General features: G+C 41.8%; 1 protein-coding gene across 4 annotated transcripts in view; it reads right to left on the reverse strand.

The window, feature by feature from the left end:
- DOCK4 (dedicator of cytokinesis 4) overlaps nt 1-18,832 on the reverse strand; it is a 430,872-nt gene that overhangs the window by 24,963 nt on the left and 387,077 nt on the right. For all 4 annotated transcript variants that reach the window (XM_053897288.1, XM_053897289.1, XM_053897290.1 and 1 more), the window contains 6 exons: nt 15,423-15,571; nt 13,618-13,704; nt 11,735-11,839; nt 5,967-6,108; nt 4,364-4,530; nt 1,631-1,717 (listed from right to left, as the gene is read on the reverse strand). In XM_053897288.1, the coding sequence (XP_053753263.1) occupies nt 1,631-1,717; nt 4,364-4,530; nt 5,967-6,108; nt 11,735-11,839; nt 13,618-13,704; nt 15,423-15,571 (737 nt within the window). The remainder of the gene's footprint in view (nt 1-1,630; nt 1,718-4,363; nt 4,531-5,966; nt 6,109-11,734; nt 11,840-13,617; nt 13,705-15,422; nt 15,572-18,832) is intronic.

Raw genomic sequence — 18,832 nt, forward strand, 5'->3', positions numbered from 1 at the left:
TGTCATGAGTGGGCTGTGTTCAGAGAACAAAGTAGCCCAATTAAATTTGTTCTGTTTGACAGAATGTAAGATTATATATTCTAATAAAGTAAGCAGCTGATGTTTGAAAGGTTGTGCTTAGTAATGCTTCTTTAATCATTATCAGCATGGTACTTTCTATGAGTAGTGTGTGTGTGTGTGTGTGTGTGTGTGTGTGTGTGTGTGAGGGGGTAGTACTTCAAAGGTTAGGGCCACTGGTGAGACCTCAGAGAATTTAACCCTCTGGGTAGTAAGTAGCTGAAATGGCTCTCTGAATCATTAATGCAGGGTAGATGACTAAGAACAGCGATGTGGGTTGGGCCCATGCCATTCAGCGGGAAGCACAAGGCTAAGACTTTCTGACACTGTTGGGCAACCTCTCCTCTTCTATGGAAGGCACCAAGGTACATCAGTGGTAACCCTGGACTCAGAACCTACAAGAATACAATAGCACTAAGGCAGTCTGATAAACTGAGTTCCATTTGTCTAGGAAGCCATATGAAATTTTTAGCACTGTAAAAGGAAAATGCCACTAGATCCTTAGCTTCAATGAGCATGATAAGCTGAGTGGTTTCAATGCTTAGTGAGATTTCAGGCAGGACGAGGCATTCTTGGAAGACCATTTGGGCAAAAGCTGCTTTTATTTACGCACTGACGGAATGAGCCTGTTACCTAAGAAAGGGGTTAAATGATGTCTTCACAACTGCCACGTCTTCTATCAGCTAGAGGACTCCGGCCATCAGAGGGCTGGCCTCAGCCAGGACGGACGTCCCAAAGGAGGGAGAAGGGACGCTGCTTGGGTGCAGGGCTGCCATCAAGGTGCAGCCAGCCTGAAGAACAGCACAGGCAGCAAGGCGAGGTTTCACCCTGGACGTAGCTGCTGTCAGCACCCAGAACTGGGGGCTCGAGCGGGGGCATGGTTTACAACCTGAAGGGGACACGGGTGCTGCAGTTTCCAGGTTCTATAATGACACCCAAGGGTCTCTAGCTGGTGTTCATCCAGGACTGCTCAGTGAGACCAACTCAGCAGCCTCTGTTCTACTGCCAAAGGTAACAGCACGGACCTCCAGTGCGTCAGATACAGTGCTGGGGCTCTGTACTAGCCTCAGGCTGCCGGTAAGGAAACTGAGCTAAAAGAGTTGGATGTAACTGGCTTTTGAGGCAGGAATATCTGGGTTTGAGTCTATCCTTTTTCAACATCTTAACATGAGACCTCTGGCAAAGGCTTTTAACTTCTTGTTAAGACCTGTAAAAATAGGGATAGAAATACATACCTCATAGTTTTGGTCTGGTGATTAAATAAGATAAGGTAGAGAACCCCTCCCCACTAGCCTGCAGTAGTTCAAATACCAGCTCCCCTAACTCGAGGGCCTGAGTTGTTTACATGCTGCAGTCGTAGTTATTTTTTGGAGAATCCCTCTGACCGGCCAGACTAGGAGAACAGTAATGTTCCCCTAAAGCCTCAGTCACAGCGGTCAATACCATAAACATTCACTAACTTATATGTGCTTCCATGGACTTGGAGTCAACAGCAGAAGCAACTGACATATGGCGGGACTCCCAGTGAGCAACTGTGATGGGAAAGTACTTGAGAATAAGCTCTGATCCTTACCACTTCACGCTTTTCCACTTCAAACCAGCGGGAAATTCCAGGTAAGCTCTGCACCAAGTATAATGATGTTCTCTCCACCCAGAGACTCTACGGAATACAAAACAAATTAAATCCCCAAGTGTCCCTTCTTTCTAGTTACTGAGCTATCACTAATGTTTGCCATCAATTTGGTCAGGTTTGCTGATTTCTGGAAGCTTTTCCTTAGTATTCATTCTAGCACGTGGGCAATCCCTTCACACTCAAGAAGTTACCACGTAAGGTATAGCTGAAGCTAGGTTAATAATGCCATTCTATGTTGTCTGACACTTTTTCCTGTGTGCAATAAATGATCTGCTTCAGACAACAAGCTTCAAATAGAGTAACGGGCCATCCCATTATTTCCTTTGCAATTTCTTTCAAATTCCAATTTAAACTCTCTTCACTCCTTCAGGTCTTGGGGCTTGTCATTTCTATCTGGAAGGAGTAATAGTATCAGCTAGTCAACACAGGATCAGAATAACAACATCCCAAAGGAGGAAAGGCCCAGGAGGAATCATGGAGCTCCATCTTTCTATTTTAAAGATGAAGACGCTAAGCATCAAGGAGGCAACATGACCTGCTCAGAGGTATATTCTAGTCACCTGTAGAGCCAGCACAGACCCCACCTGCTAGAACTTCTGACTTCCTCACCGTGCACACTTCCTCATGCACGTTTGAACTGCCACCACCCAAGAGGATCTGTATTTAAAGAGCGGAGGCTTCCCCTGGTCAGGAAGAGCATCCCCATGACACATGAAGGCATGGCCGCCTTGATAAGAGCAGCTGTTGATGACAGATTTCACCTTCGTCAACCATGTTTCTGTACCCATGCCTCATTTTTCTTATTTAAACAAAGTATATTCTCAAGAGAATGATATACTTTACAAAATCCCTGAAAGAATGCCACGTATTCAACAACAACAAAAAACAGGAGGATTTCTTCGTGTCAGCCAAGATCTACTGGGCAGAGTCCCCTGTGACAGTGGCTGGAAGCCTTCTGGTGGTGACAAGGAGGTAAGCAGATATGGAAGGGCTCAGGGCAAAGAGAAAGGCATGCTGGAAGTGCTGGGGGAAGCAGAAGGAAGGAGGCAGGCACCTCATTCTGTGGGAGGAGGACAGCACTTTTCAGAGGAGGTGACACGTGAGTGGAATGCTGAAGAGTGAGTAGGAGTTTGCCAGGCGGAGGAAGCGGGGGGGGGGGGGGGGGGGGGGGAGCGCTGCAGGCAGCAGGAAGCAGCCTGCGCTGAGGCCCCGATTGCTTGCGAAAAGGGCATGGCAGGAGATGAAGAAGAGAAGTTCAATGTTGCGGGAGCTGAGAGGAGGGTGAGTGGGTGGGCTGTGGCGCAGATGAGGCTTCCGGAGGGGCAGTTTGGAGCCAGATGCCAAGGGCTGTCGGCACAGGAAGCAGGAGCCAGATTTATCATCATTTTCTAGGAGGACTGCTATACCATGGATAAATACTTAAAGTGATAGCCATGAGGAAAGGTGGTACAGCAGAAAAAGCAAAGGAGAAGATACCAGAAGGTGTAGGGTGTATGGGTAATGAGAATGTGACCCTGAGCAAGTCAGCTGCCTGACTCCAGTGGATCCCTGACTTGTTCAGTGTAAACAACTGGTGAAAACCATAGCATAAACCAACGATCACTAGTTGGTTTGGCGAGACGCTAACAAAAATCGAAGTATCCAAAAGGACTAGAAAATGCTCATCGATCTTTTCAGGAACCTCCCAGTTCTGTCTTCCCATAGTTTCTTTGCCTTGATATTTAAGCCATCAGACCTCTTTGCACAGAGGACGGCTGTGTTGAGGGCCATAATAACACTGCAGAATGGCCATGCCTAACTCCTGGAGCTATTGCTGGGCACACTGGGAACTGGCACTTAGGCAGAGGCCACAAGGGGAATTAACATCAGACAGTCATTGCTAACAGTATCAGGAGAATGTTTCCCAGCTTAAAGAGACACTCTGTGATGAAAGAAGCCAAGCCAAATAACCCACAATAATAAGTTTGTTTTGCATTCTTTGTATGGGGGAAAATAGTGACTAACAGAGATCTATCTGGTCTTGCCTTGTCAGTGTCAAGGAAAGAGGAGACTATAATGTGTCTGTGGGACCATCATGCCCCTTTCCCCCTGTGGAGCTGAGAGACGGCCAGAGGGAGCTCTGGACGGTAAGGCATATTCCAACTACTCACAACGGACTGGCACATGCAAGGAGTCTATGGTTTGCTTTTATCCTGTGTCTTCTCACAAGTCCTAATGACACATCATTCTAACAAGAAAAAGCAGAAGATCACACAGAAATTTTCTGCTGCTTCCAGTCTCCGAATCTTCTTTTCCCCTATTGATTAAGCATTCTTCACTCACTGTGGTCTGTGGTATCTCAGAACAAATATTCTGAGGTCCCCACAGTTGGTTCCGTATGAATGAATGAGAGGGCTGAGCTCAATCATGACATCTCCGAGGCTGGTCTGAGGACTACCGGCACGGTCACAAAAAAAGCTGCTTCTAGGGCTTCCTCTCAGACCTACTGAGTCAGGATTCCTGACTCCGATTTCTGACTCAATCTGATACACAGAAGAATTTGAGATCAACAAGACTAAATGATTTCTCCTCCCTTCTGGTTCTATCACCTGACTCTATTCTGAGTAAATATTTATCGAGCGGCTTGTCCCAAGATTCTCACAGGAAACCACGTGTAATAGAACTGCACGATACCTTGAATTCATTCTCTTTATCTTTGGTGCCCTTGTGAAATGGTCTGTCATAGCGGAATTTCCAGATATGATTCACTTTATAGAAACTTTTGATGTTGTCCGGAACACCCTCTCTCTGCAGGACCTCCTGGCTCTCCGGAATGGGAGTAACAGCATATATCTGTAAATCTAGGATGAAAAAGTCAAGGAGGAAACCCAACTTGGCAAACTCGGTGGAAATCTGGCTCGAGCTGAGCCGTGGCAGAGAGAAGAGGATGGGTAACAATCTGGTGTTTCCATTGGTTCGAAGTCATTTTAAAAATTGCTAGGAAGGTGCCAAGAACTCAGTTGACAACAAATCATTTCTCAAACTACAGGCCTTGAACTAGTTTCAGGTAGGTGATTCTGACAAAGTATCTGTTTAAAATGTCTATAACTTGTGAATTTATTTATCACTGATTTGTTTTCTTTCTTTCTTTCTTTCTTTCTTTCTTTCTTTCTTTCTTTCTTTCTTTCTTTCTTTCTTTTCTTTTTTTTGGTGGGGGTGAGTGGCCATGGCTTGGATCTTAGGTACTTAGACTTACATTAACTGTAATCCTTGCTTAAGAGACACTCTTATCCTTAGTCTATGCATGTCCCCTCTTAATTTGTTTGTATAATAATGTATAAATACCCATGCAACCATGACCAAAGACAGGAACCCGTTGTGACAGTGATTTGTATTTACCTGTGTGATGCTCCGTGTCTCCAGCCTTCCCACACTTAAGCTATCACTCTCCCAAATCTTCTACTGATAAGCAGAGTGTTGCTGGTGTAGTTGATATTTAAAAAATTACATTAGAGGGGTATCATATTTACTTGTATGTTTTACACCTTCTTTTTTCATCCTAAGAAGGACAGCAAAATCTTTTCCCTTATGGAATTTCTTGCTTCTATTGCATTTTATTTTCTACTTTGAAATGGTATCCATAATTATCAGTGGGAGTTTCTTGTCTTCTTTATGAACATAAGTTTCAGGAAGACAGAAGCCATCACACAGGAGTGCTGGGGTGAATTCCCTTTGTCTCTAATGCCTGTGTAATTTCATTTGGATTGTTTGTATTTAGACAATGGGAGTTTCAATTACACAGCCATCACTAAAGGCTGTCCAGGATGCCACGGCTAAGAGTTCCCCCAAAGACACTAAGGTACCTTGTTTCCTTCCTTCCAGAATAAAAGTATCACAGAAAAAGGGGGTGAATGATATGTGCCAGTAAATATAACACTATCATTTCCTCGAACTGAAGCAGTTTCCACAGGATATGTTGGAGGAAAATTATTCTAAGGGAGATCACTAAAAGGAGCTTTAAAAGCAGGTCTGAGACACAGAAAAGTTTTAATTGAAAGGAAAAAATTCTTTACCAGAATCCTTAAGGGATTTCCTTTCAACTGACATTGTGATAATAACCAGAACATTCTGTTCAGAAGGAGCTAAGCTGACATCAAGATGATGAGAAGGAGAGACAGTGAGAACATGGCTATGGCAGAGGGGGCCAGAGGCTGAACAGCCTTGCACGAAAATGCACTGCGGCTAATGGCCAGCGGCTCTAACTGCACTCACTGCAGCCCCTCCTAGGTGTGGATACACTGAGCTTCTGCCTGGAAGATGGTCTCATCAGGCTGGTTGGCGTGCTGCATGGCGATGGCGTGGGGGAACTCATTCAGCATTCTCTGTTGGAAGGCCTCCAGCCTTTCGTAGTCATGCCCTCGACACACAAACTCCTTATTCTGCAGGAGAAATAAAAAAAAAAAGAAATTAGAGCCATATAATCGAGTGCATTAATTACAGAGAGAAGCCAAAAAATAGGGCACTGGCAGTAAGGGAGCATATGCCTCACATCAATAGACTGTCACAACAACAACAACAACAAATCCAAAACACTGACACAGTCTGAAAAATTTGCCCAGATATGAAAAATGCAGGGCAAGGATCATGAGCTTCACTTTCTACTGCTTTTGATAAGACTCAGTAGTATGTGCCAAGCTTGTGTGCATGAGGTGCAAAGAGGCATCTGATTCTCAGAGCACCGAAGTATAAAACAAAGCAATCATGTTCTCTCTGAATGCTAATGAGCACATGTGTTAAAGATTTTTTTTTTTTTTTTTTTTTTGATAAGCTGGATATCAGAGTTTGGTGGGTGAATTCTCAATTTGGAGGAAAAGAAAGTAAATGCAATCTCCAAAAATGCGTGTTAATGCATTTTTTTTATAAAGGCCACAGAGATCAACACCAGATCCTCGACACTGGATTCCTGCATGGAAAAAAGGAAGACTATCACCGTCTGTATTCCTGCTCTCAGCAGGGCCGGAATGGGAAACTTCCCCGCCGTAACAAACTGGGCTTGGCTTCCTGTAGCCGAGAGTCTTATTAACTGGCCCAAGATAAGACTTAGGATTTTTAGGGCCTTGCTAAATGTTGGACGTTATTTTGTTTTGTTTTGTTTTTTGTTTGTTTTCTTTTACAAGATATAGAAGCACTCTGTGGGCTGGGACTGCCTCTCATTCAGGCAAAAAATGGTGAAGGTTATCCTTGAGGTAGTCTAAAGAGCTGGAAAGATGGGCAGGTTTCTGGAAAGCACCTTTGAAGTCAGGTTAGATATGAGGGAACTCTTCCTGACAGGTGAATAATAATGAAGTTACAACTGTTGAAAACAGTCACTGACTAGGTACTCTGCATATATCTTATTTAACCCCAACAAACGTGAGGGGGTCATTCCCACATCCTGCTCCATTTTATAATTGGGAACCACGGATCAAGATCTTTATGTACTTAGGCCATGTGTATTAGATTCAAACTCAGGTGTGAGACCAAGGCCTGAGCTCTGTCTCCACTGAACATGGCTAACACATCCAGAAAAAACTCCTAGCAGCTATGGGGACCACGAAAGCTTGTAGGTGACATGCCCTGAAGATCTTTAAGAGAAAGAGGGCGTGGTTCATGGTCTTGGGGAGCTAAGGCCCAAGGTTCTCAGAGGTTCTTATAATTACACAAAATGCCCTAAGGAAGAACTCTGAGTCACCTGGAGGAAGTCAGAAACCAGGGGGCAGGGGGCAGGGGGCTCAGGGTTGCAGCTGAGAAAAGGCAGGTGGAGGCAAGCAGAAAAAAGAGCAGGGAATGGGCTCTGAAAACCTGCCACAATTCTTCACAAACCTCCAAATAAATCACAATCCTTTGGTAATACAGGCTAAGACAGACTACCTAGAAATCAGGACCCCCCCCACCCCCGCCGAACTAACAATCCCATATTTAAAACTTTCTAGATAAAACAAAGTATACTTTCTGATACTATTTTTTTAAAATTCTATTCAAAAGATAATAGATTTGCTTGATAAAATAAGACTATATATATGATATATATTCCTGCATATTACAGAAGTCCCAAAGTAAGTATCTGACTGTTCTAATAACTGCAACATTTTTTTTTTTTAACGTTTATTTATTTTTCAGACAGAGAGAGACACAGCATGAACGGGGGAGGGGCAGAGAGAGAGGGAAACAGAATCGGAAGCAGGCTCCAGGCTCTGAGCCATCAGCCCAGAGCCCGACGCGGGGCTCGAACCCGCGGACTGCGAGATCGTGACCTGAGCCGAAGTCGGACGCTTAACCGACTGAGCCACCCAGGCGCCCCATAACTGCAACATTTTTAAAGCAATGCTTAAATCTTCGAGCAGGTTGTAAAATCAGGGGTTATTCTAAGCATATAATCATTTAATGGTGTTAAAAAGTCATTCTGAAATAAAAATAAACTTGGCATCTGATATTGGAGTTGTCAGGAAATAAAAAAGAATTAAACATCTCTTCGATCAATACTTTTTTCATCACAGCTTTGAGATATAGTTCACATACCATAAAATACACCCTTTTGAAGGTTTTTAGTATATGCACAGAGCAACTATCACCACTGTTGAATTTGAGAACATTTTCATTACCTTGTAGAGAAACTCTTATCCATTAGCAGTCATTCCTTGTTTCCTCTGCCCCTGCACCCCTATCCCCCACCCCAGCCCCTGGCAACCACTAATCTACTTTCTGTTTCTGTGGATTTGCCTATTCTGGACATTTCATATAAATGGAATCATACAACATGTAGTGTTTTGTGACTGGCTTCTTCTACTTAATATATGCTACAAAGTGGCTGAACCACTTTGTACCATGTAACAGTACTTTATTCCCTTCTTACTGCTCAATATTCCATTGTATGAATATACCGTATGTTTTTCTATCTATAGGCTAATGGACGTTTGGGATGCTTCCACTTTTATGCAATAATGAATAATGCTGCTATGAACATTTGTGTATAGGTCTTTGTGTAGACATATATTTTCTCTTGAGTATATACCCAGGAGTCGAATTGCTAGGTTACCTTTGTTAATACTTTAAAAAAATTTTTTTTCATTGTCTTTTTCTTTTGAAAAGGAATTACACACCAATGGTTAAAAAAAAAAAGAAAAAAAATCCCAAACAGTACAGGACATACAATGAAAAGCAAATGTCTCTCTCATCCTTGATCTCAGTTATTCTTTCCAAATCACTATGCAGAGATATTCTGTGTGTAAAGAAATTGTCAATAAAGAACCCATTTTCCAAGAGGGTAAAAACTACTTAAATCGTACACTTATATAAATGTATTAATTTATTTCAACTTGAAAAATTATCTTGAAAATGATCACAAAGAGGAAATTTTTATTTATGTAAAAAAATTTTTTAATGTTTATTTATTTTTGAGAGGGAGAGAGAGAGAGAGAGAGACAGACAGACAGACAGACAGACAGACCATGAGTGAGAGAGGGGTAGAGAGACAGGGAGACACAGAATCCAAAGTAGGCTCCAGGCTCCGTGCTGTCAGCACAGAGCCCGACGCAGGGCTCAAACTCATGAACCATGAGATCATGACATGAGCCAAAGTTGGATGCTTAACTAACTGAGCCACCCAGGCACCTCCATGAAGAGGAAATTTTTAATGTTGAAATTTGCATATTTTTAAATTGAAGGACAGACTGGAATCTGATTTCCTAAAAAGAGGTCCAGCCCCATGATTCTGAAGGGTGTGGTGCCTTTTAGAAACCAATAGAGGGTAACCCTTCTCTTTCATTTTGAAGAAAATATCATCTATACCTAGAAAACCTGTTTTTTTGTTTTGTTTTTAAAAAAAATTTTTTTTAAAAGTCCTTATTTATTTTTGAGAGAGAGACACAAGAGTACAAGTGGGCAAGTGGTAGAGAGAGGGGGAGACACAGAATCCAAAGCAGGCTCCTGGCTCCGAGCTGTCAGCACAGAGCCCGATGTGGGGCTTGAACTCATGACCTGTGAGATCATGACCTGCGCTGAAGTTGGACACTCAAGTGACTGAGCCACCCAGGTGCTCCAGGAAAAGCTGTTTTGAAAAGACTAATAACATAGGTTGACTTATTCTAATTAACTTCCTAACAATATTTATTCTATTAGCCAATTCAGTATTCTAATTTGCTAAAGTCCTTTTAAAATTGTGGCTCCTAAACTACTTCTATTTTTTTTTTTAAACTTTACACTTTTATTTATCACAGTTTTATTTACTAGATACACATTGAGTGTACTTGCTACCTGCACTCAGAATTTGATCAGGGCCACAATATGACTTTTGTGGGCCTCTTTCTCTATAAAACAGTATCAAAAATCATACTGAGAGACTGATTTGGTATGAGGACAAATATATACCTAATAGTCTAATGTATAATATACAATTTAATATATAACATTTTCTTCCACGAAAACAGTTCATTTTTCCCTTCTGATCTTTAAAAGAAATGAAAACACTTTTGAAGGCCATCTAAAATATTATGATCTGTAAACTCTGTACCCACTGTATGTAATGGATTGATTAGCCCTGAGTAGGATGTGGAAGAAAATGTAATCTTTTACTTCACTTGATTTTGAGCTGAGAGAAGAAGGGGGTCTGTGGCACCAGAGTCATGTCTGGACCCTCCTGTGGGGTCTCCAGCCCCTGCACTGCTCACAATTCTAGAATGTCCACACTTCCGCTCACTACCTGGATGCAGGCTACCTGCACTTGGCAGCGGGGTGCTGATCACAGTCCTGTGCTTAGTATGTCCACCTTTAAAGCAGTCTTTCAAAGTCAGGAAGTATTCTAAACCTGTCTCTGTTTTTGACCCAGAATCAAGCTTTCCTCTGCCCGTAGGTCCATCTGCAGAGTCAGCCTTTGGACCACGTACACTATCACGTTGGTTTCTTTTGAACCCGACAAGGAGATTTTACTTGCATCTGCGTGGCACCAAAATAATAGGTCATTTCAATCAACCTGTCATTTCCGTGTTTGTTCCATGTAATACTAAAATGAATTTTTGCCTATGGTGCTTGGATATTTTGGAATCTATACCTATATCTCTATTTGGTGTCTATGTATATATATAAACTTTATATGTAAGTAAATGAATAAATACATATAAAACTTTGATTATAAAAGGCAGATAAGTTAACGATTATTAAGCAAACAATGAAATCCAATCTTTCTCCTCTCCATTATCCTTCAAGTACCCCTATCCTACGTTCATTTATAGGTGCTGGTAGTTAAAGCAAGATTCAGGGCAACACAAATACCAAAGTATTTGTATGCGAGGATTTAAAGTTTGTAATGAATTCACTCAATCCACAAATTATTCCAGATACTTCTCAGTTGCCTGGGGAGGAAGCTTTCCTCTCCCGACCAACGTTTTTATGTAAGTGAGTATATGTGACACACTCAAGTATTAAATAAGTCTTCAAGCACATAAGATACAACTTGGCACAATGTGAACCATGGTAAGAATAGAGTCAAATATTTTATGATCCACTAGGTACCTTGGAATGTCTGGAAGATTTTCCTTGGTGGAAAGAGTTTATCCTAGCAATAAATGGGATCTTTTGGTTGAGTGACATTTACCCTTTTCACAAAAGTGGTAACTGGGCTCTTCCCATGATTCTGGAGGGAGTTTCTAGAGGACATAAGACTGCAGGGTTTATGGTCATCTGAAGTGCCTCACCATTTTTCTCTAGTGCAAACTACATGGAAATCACAGACTAAACAGAGCAGTAAATGTCAATCACACAGGGGAACAACTATAATTAGCAAAGACTACTCATAAAATATAGTCACCTTAGAAATTTAGGATGAAAAATCAAAGAAATGTTTGATAATTTGGTGAATTATTCAAAACAAGGCAGTCTAGATTTAGTACACTGTCTACAAACTAAAAAGTTAAACAAAAATCTCTTATATTATGGTCCTAAAAGGACAAAATGTCATTAACATCTTGATGTTCTTGACTGGGGTATCTATATTGGAAGTATAAAAGCAAATTAAATAGTGTATTAACTTACTCTTAAGAAAAATGGAAATTTTTTCCCATAAAATCCAACTCTGAAGAACTCTGGTTCAAGACGTTGCTGGTCCATGATTTTGTCATACAAAGAGGCTTCCATCATCTAGCAAAGCAAAGGAGAGGTTCTAATAATTTTATCTCATCTTTCAGCTCTACTTGTTTATAAAAGAGGGTGTTTCTTCTATATAAAGGAGAACTTCACTATAGTTTGCAGAAAAGAAGATTTCACTCCCTTTTTATGCTTTAAGGCAGGGATCAGCAAACTTATGCTGTAAATGGACAGAGAATAAATATTCTAGGTTTTGCAGGCCATATGGTCTATCACAACTCCTCAGTTGTGCAAGGCCTATAGGCTATGGCTTTCTGACCCTGCTTTTAAGAATCAAATATTATTACATGTTCTCACCAGAGAAAATAATTTCTAAGCACAAGGTCCATCAAGAAAATATTATCTTCACAATTAAATAACAAGTGACATGAATTAAAAAAAAAATGAACTACTAGAGGCCAAATCTTCCTGGAGAACTCTCACGCTGGATGTACCCACCTGTGGATCTGGTTCTCCTTGGTCACAGTAATTCAGGACATTTGGAAGGTGCAACCTTGCACAGGTTGGACAGGGATAAACCAAACCAAAGGAGACCCATAGTGCAAAGTGCTGTCTGGGGTGAAAGCTCTTAAGTGTGTCTCTGACAATGTTGGAACTATGAAGCACATAAAGCTTATAGTTTTCCTTCCATGATATTATCATCCCCAGGGTTTACAGAGAAAGACTAATATTGCACTTGAAAACTTCCCCCCTCCCTCTGCCCCCCAGTAACAGCACCCCAAAGAGCAGTTGGCATGAAGTGTAATGCTTTGGGTTTATAAAAATCTTAGTGACTATGATACCCAAGGGCTCTCCTGGGTAAACATTGTAACCTCGCTTCTGTTACAGGGACAGTATGCCAAGAGAAGCACAGCGATGTTTTTATATAAAACTGCAGTGCCTGCCAGAGCCAGCCAGCATGATGGACTGAAGTTAAAACAAGGTTTTTTCTCTTTGGTCTTCATGTTAGGAGAAATAGTGATGAACTACTGACATGAAATACTACACCAGTAGTACAGGGCCGGTTTCTGCAGGTTGAGTGAGTTACTTGTGGGGTATGGGATTTTGCAGACTGTTAAAGGTTTACAATATCATCTCTTCAACTGCTACCTCAGAATTAAAAGGGAACATCATAATCTGCTTCCTATTTTAGAAACCTTGAAGAGCTGAGGTGTTACAAGATGACACAAAACACTCATGACTCTGAAGAATAAGGATTTAACAGTGCAAGAGGGACCTGTGTGAATCGGAAAAGAACAGAAGGGACAAAACGTTTCGTTCAGGGACACAGAATATTGAACTCCTTGGGCTCTTGGGTACTAAGACCTTGGTTTAGGTGTAGCAAATAAAACATATTGCTGAGGCTAGAGTGGACACCTATACAATTTAGCCCTCAAATATGTACAAATGGGTCAGCTAGCCATTTCTACTGTTCTGCTGTGCAGATTATGGGACTAACAATAGTATATTGTTACAGAGATCTGTGTACAAGTGAGAAGCTCTTGAACAGTGTGGAGATTTTCGTCAGTAAACTAAAAGAATTAATCATGGATTTGATTGTATATTTCAGACCTGATGTTTGCACATGGATCAAGGGCTCACTTTTGTGCACTAATCAAAAGCATCTGCTATTTCTCTGTATAAATAGCTGAGTATGTTTCAGAGGAAAGACTTAAAAAAGCTTTCTGCAAGACATGTCGAGATGATCACAAAGTTAATTTCATAGAAGGATACTGGAAAGCTAATCAAAAAAGGATGCCATAGCCTGGTTAGGATGCATCCGGGCACCTTACCCTCATCTTGCTCAGGTTTCTGTAGTCATAGTAACTCTCGTACTGCTCTGCAATCTTCCGGCACAAGATGATGCCATTCTCCCAACACTGTGGACAAATACACGATATAAATGCTCGTGATCCCACAACATTTACTTATTTCCACCCAGAGGTCAAGGTGTAACTGCTTTCAGATCATCCAGCCTTACTTCTTAATCTTTATAATTTACCTTTAATAGTATCACTGCAACTTTAAGCTTGAAAACAGCATGCAATTAACATGCAAATTATTAAAACTCTTTAGGAAGTAAGAAAATATGATCCACCAGAACAGGCATTAACATATGGTGCAGAATCATTTTCTGGTGTCATTTCAGAGTCATCATCTTGAAATAACTACAGTTCCACAATGGCCAAGTAGATGAATAAATAGGCCCTCCGTGCTAAGGAGGGAATTACTACTGACCCCTAAGGCCCAATTATCCACAGCTGGCAAGCTCGATTCCTTGCTTGGCTCAATTGCACTTGTAAATTGTGAGGATCTAACCCAGCTGGTTAATTTCCAGCAGAAAAGCAAAAATTCTTTCATCTAGCCCAAGTGTCAGCAAACTTTCTGCAAAAGGCCAGACAGTAAATAATTCAGGCTTTGTGGGCCATACAGCCTTTGTCACAACTACTCAACTCCACTGTTAAAGCACGAAAGCAGCCACAATGAATAAGCCTGTCTGTGTTCTAATAAAGCAATCATCTATGGACACTGAAATGTGAATTTCATGTAATTTTCACCTGTCAGATATTCTTTTTCTTATGGTACTTTTCAAACACTTAAAAATGTAAAAGCAATTCTTAGAATGTGGATGGTACAGAAATAGGCAGTGAGCCATTTGACCCAGGGGCCACAGTCTGTAATGCCACATCTAGCACAAACCCCTTGGAAGGGCCAAGATGAGCGGACAGAGATTTTTTAACAGCTTATCCTACAGATGGAAACTCCACCGAAGGAGGATACAAAGGCATTTCCTTGCTATTAATGTAACAAATGATATGTCAGTATATTTAGATAAATAATAAAGGAAGATAGGAAAGAGAAGATATAGGAAGATAGGCAATTCCCTTGCATGAAATTATGCAATTATATTTTGTACAAGAATGACAGCCGTGTTTTAGTCTTCTGTTTAACCTTGGCAATTTGGAAGATAGATTTAAATCTAAGACATGTATCACCAAAGCATCCAAATGTTCAAGTCAATAAACAACTGTGTTCAGATTCATAAGTGTTTTTTAAAGGGTACTGCAAGCCCTTCAAGAGGGAGACGGGGTGGAGTGAGGTGATGTGCTAAAGGACATCATTAGGTCAGTGAGGTTTTTCAGGACCCCATGGCATCTCTAAGTATACGATGGGAGGCCCGTAAAATTCTTTAAACAAAACAAGTGGGATGGGGCAGAACACATACCAATTTGGGAAGGCAGGTGAGGGGTGGTAACATGGTTTTTTAGAGAATAAAATACCTGGGTGTCAAAACCTCCAGATCAGTGTTTCTCAAGGCATGGCCCCAAATTTGTACACATTGGAATCTCCTTGAGTCCTTGTCAAAGTTATAAAATCCCCTGCCGCAGGCCAGACATACCTAATCAGAATGTCTAGAGGCGGGACCTGGAAATCTTAACAGACTGCATGTTAACAAACTCTTGGGTGTTTTCAATGCATATTAAAATTTGAGGGTGCCTGGCTTGAGGACGTGGGCATCAGAAAACTAGAAATGAAAGGCAACATGACAGCAACACAACCACGTTGGGTGAGGCCACAGGTGGGTAGGGCTACTTACTTTGCCTCGGTCAAAGTTCTGGATGATGGCAAGATGCAGGTGTTCCTTGCGCTGCCATTCTGTTTGCATGGGGTAGGTCAGGAACTCCCGAAGGGGCCTGTCAGACCATTCCAACAGCTCATCGTATAACAGGAGAGTATAGGCAGCCTCTGCAAGCCAAGTGGGAAGGCAATGATTGAGACAGGGCCCCAAACAACTTCCCCTTGAATGGGGCTGGTTTAGAACAAAATGGAAAAAATATTTTCTGAATTTCATGATAATGAAGAAAATGTTCAGAATATATGCAAAAGAAGGTGATGGCTTCCCCTTGGAAGATAGAATTATCAGAGATTTGTACTTCCTCTTTCGGCTCCCTGTATTCATTCCCTCCCCCACTTCTTTCTTTCTCTTTCTTGCCTTCTCTTCTTAACCCTCCTTTTTTATGCAATGCCTGTATGCTGCTGGCTTAATAAAAATGGTTAAGAAAATCTTATTGGAGATGGTTCAAAGAAATAGACATGCCTTTGATTGCTAGGGAAGTTCGCTGGCAAATCCCTTGGGGTGAGACCATGGGCATCTTTCAAAGGGCATGCTTAGGAAACAACAAATGGTAACTAAATTCTTCTTGATAACAGAAGGCTTTAAAATTTGAAAATGGAGCTCAAGGGTAGGGTCAGGGTGTTGGCAGAATTTAGGGCAAAGAAGCCAGAGAGGAGCTAAGTGCAAAGAAGAAAAAAAATCAAGCAACAGAAGAGGGATTAGAACGGGCAGAAGAAGTGCTGGTATGAAGTGTGTGTGTGTGTGTGTGTGTGTGTGTGTGTGTGTGTGTGTGTGTGAAAGAGAGCTAGAGACAGAGAGAGACACAAGAGAGACAGAGAAAGAAGACTGTTATGTGTTATATGGTATGACCCCCAGTTGGCCCCACAAATCTTCAGTAATGGCTACTGAAGTCACTACATGTTTGATATGGGATTTCTTGAAAAAAACATGTAAAGGGTGATATTCTGTATACACACATGAAAACGGTGACCTGTAGGCTTCAGAACAGTTGACAGGTAGTGCACTTAATAGAATACTTGCCATTCTGCAGGTCTCTTCATGAGTCTTTTTTTTTTAATTTCTTTTTAACATTTATTTATTTTTGAGACAGAGAGAGACAGAGCATGAATGGGGGAGGGTCAGAGAGAGAGGGAGACACAGAATCTGAAACAGGCTCCAGGCTCTGAGCTGTCAGCACAGAGCCCGACGCGGGGCTTGAACTCACAGACCACGAGATCATGACCTGAGCCGAAGTCGGATGCTTAACCGACTGAGCCACCCAGGTGCCCCTATTCATGAGTCTTAAATATGACCAAACAGATGGGGTTCCACTGTCACTGGCGAAGGACCACGATAACTATTCTTTCCCTCTAACGTTGTAATAGCCAATTCATTTATTAAATTGAATAAAATGGACAAACCTTTATGTTATTAATCAATTTAATGATCACCCCCGTATGTTTCTTAAAAGATGTAATAGTAACTTTTAACACAGTATCAATAGTCATTATTGGTCTTCACTGATTTGCCTGAAGAGTAACTACGCATAAAGCTCTAAAGTAGCATGTGGTCTTACTACTATGACTTGGCCATCTCAGTGTGTAAAATGTAGCTGTGATAAGGAAGGCTTGGGTCCCTATCACTTTTCTTTTGCGTCTTACATGTGGAAGTCCTGTGAGGCACAGGCTCTGGCATTTTTTCTTTTTAATTATCTTTGGTGACCTCAGTCTCCTGGCTTTCAGGGGTGACTGCAGAAGCTTTCCTGACCAACGAAGAATCACATTCCTCTCTGTTCAGTTTGCACACTGTTATCAATATGATTTTTTAAGGGGAAGGACCACATGGTTCCCCTGATACACAGTAGCCAGTAACTGTCAGTAGCTAACAATAAATGTATGCCTCCAAAAGCCACAGAGGAGGCTGGCCATGATCTGGTCCCTTCCAGCCTCTCTGCTCACATCTCCCATTGTCTCTCCACATAGTACAAGTAAGAAGGAACTTGCCACTGTTTCTCCTGGGAAGCCTCCAGCCTTCATGGTTGGAGCCCCCTGACCCAACTGTCAGCTCGTACAAGAAAGCTGTCCAAACAGGAATGGAGGTACCTTCTGTTAACGGGTACTGGCCACATTCTTTCTTGTGGAAGTTGAATGTGACACGGACAGAGAGAGCACCAGCTAAAGGGTGTGGGTTAACTGGCAGATGCAGAAACAGCTGAAGCACCACAATGTAGGTTGCCACGGAAGACTGCTTTTTTATGGGACAAGAATGATAACAATAATGATTGTCAGATCTGTGCTGTATCTGAATAGTTTTCTAGTTTTCTCTGAGACTTCCTGAGATGATTTCCTCATCTTTAATTACCCACCTATCCTTATAATAAATGCCAAGCACCTAAGAAAGCCCTATGTATGTGTTTGTTCCTCTGTCTATACACTTTGCTCCTATCATGTCAACCATCCATGGTTCCCTTCACTGGCCACATGGACTGACGCCTGCAGTCCCTCACAGACTATTCCTTCAAGCTCTTCCCCTGCACTGGTGAATAACTCCTATTTTCTCTTAATATACAGCTCAGGAATTATCACTTTGTCTCTCAAATTTCTTTTGTGTCTCCCCAATACCTGAGCATTCAAAAAGATCCTTGCAATTAATCATTTTATAGTGAAAAGGATGAGAAGGACCGAGTGAACCCGTTCCCGCAGTTGAAGCTTTTCAGCTGCCCATGGGGAGTGACTTAAAGGGTAATGAAGGTCAAATTCACAGAGATGGAAAGTTGAATGGTGGATGCCAGGGACTGGGGGAGGAGGGGGTGCGGGGGAAAATGGAAGTGATTTAATGGTTACAAAGTGTCAGTGTGTGCAAACAAAAAAGGTCTGGAGATAGAGAATGGTGATGGCGGCACAAAAATGGGAATATACTTAATGTCACTGGATTGTAAACTTCAAAATGGTTAAGATGGAAAATTTTAGGGGTGCCTGAGTGACTCAGTCGGTTCAGCATCTAACCTCGGCTCAGGTCATGATCTTGTGGTTTGTGACTTCAAGCCCCACATCGGGCTCACTGCTGTCAGTGCAGAGCCTGCTTTGGATCCTCTGTCTGCCCCCCTCTCTCTCTGCCCCTCCCCAACTCACTCTCTGTCTGTCTGTCTCTCTCTCAAATACAATAAAACATTTAAAAAATTATTTTAAAAAAGATGGTAAATTTTATGTTACGTACATTTTATCACAATAAAAAAATTTAAAAGCAGGGGAGGGGGTGGGCAATGATGGCTTTTTAGTCCCTAAATTGCTTTCCAAATCATGCTTGCCCTGGGGCAGTCCAGGGCATGGGCAGAAAATCAGGTGTGGGTATGCCACTGGGAAGTCCCGGAATATATGCAGGTTTGGCAAGCC

Source organism: Panthera pardus, unplaced genomic scaffold (genome assembly GCF_024362965.1).
Source record: "Panthera pardus isolate Hobbes unplaced genomic scaffold, ASM2436296v1 HiC_scaffold_8, whole genome shotgun sequence".
Lineage (NCBI taxonomy): Eukaryota > Metazoa > Chordata > Mammalia > Carnivora > Felidae > Panthera > Panthera pardus.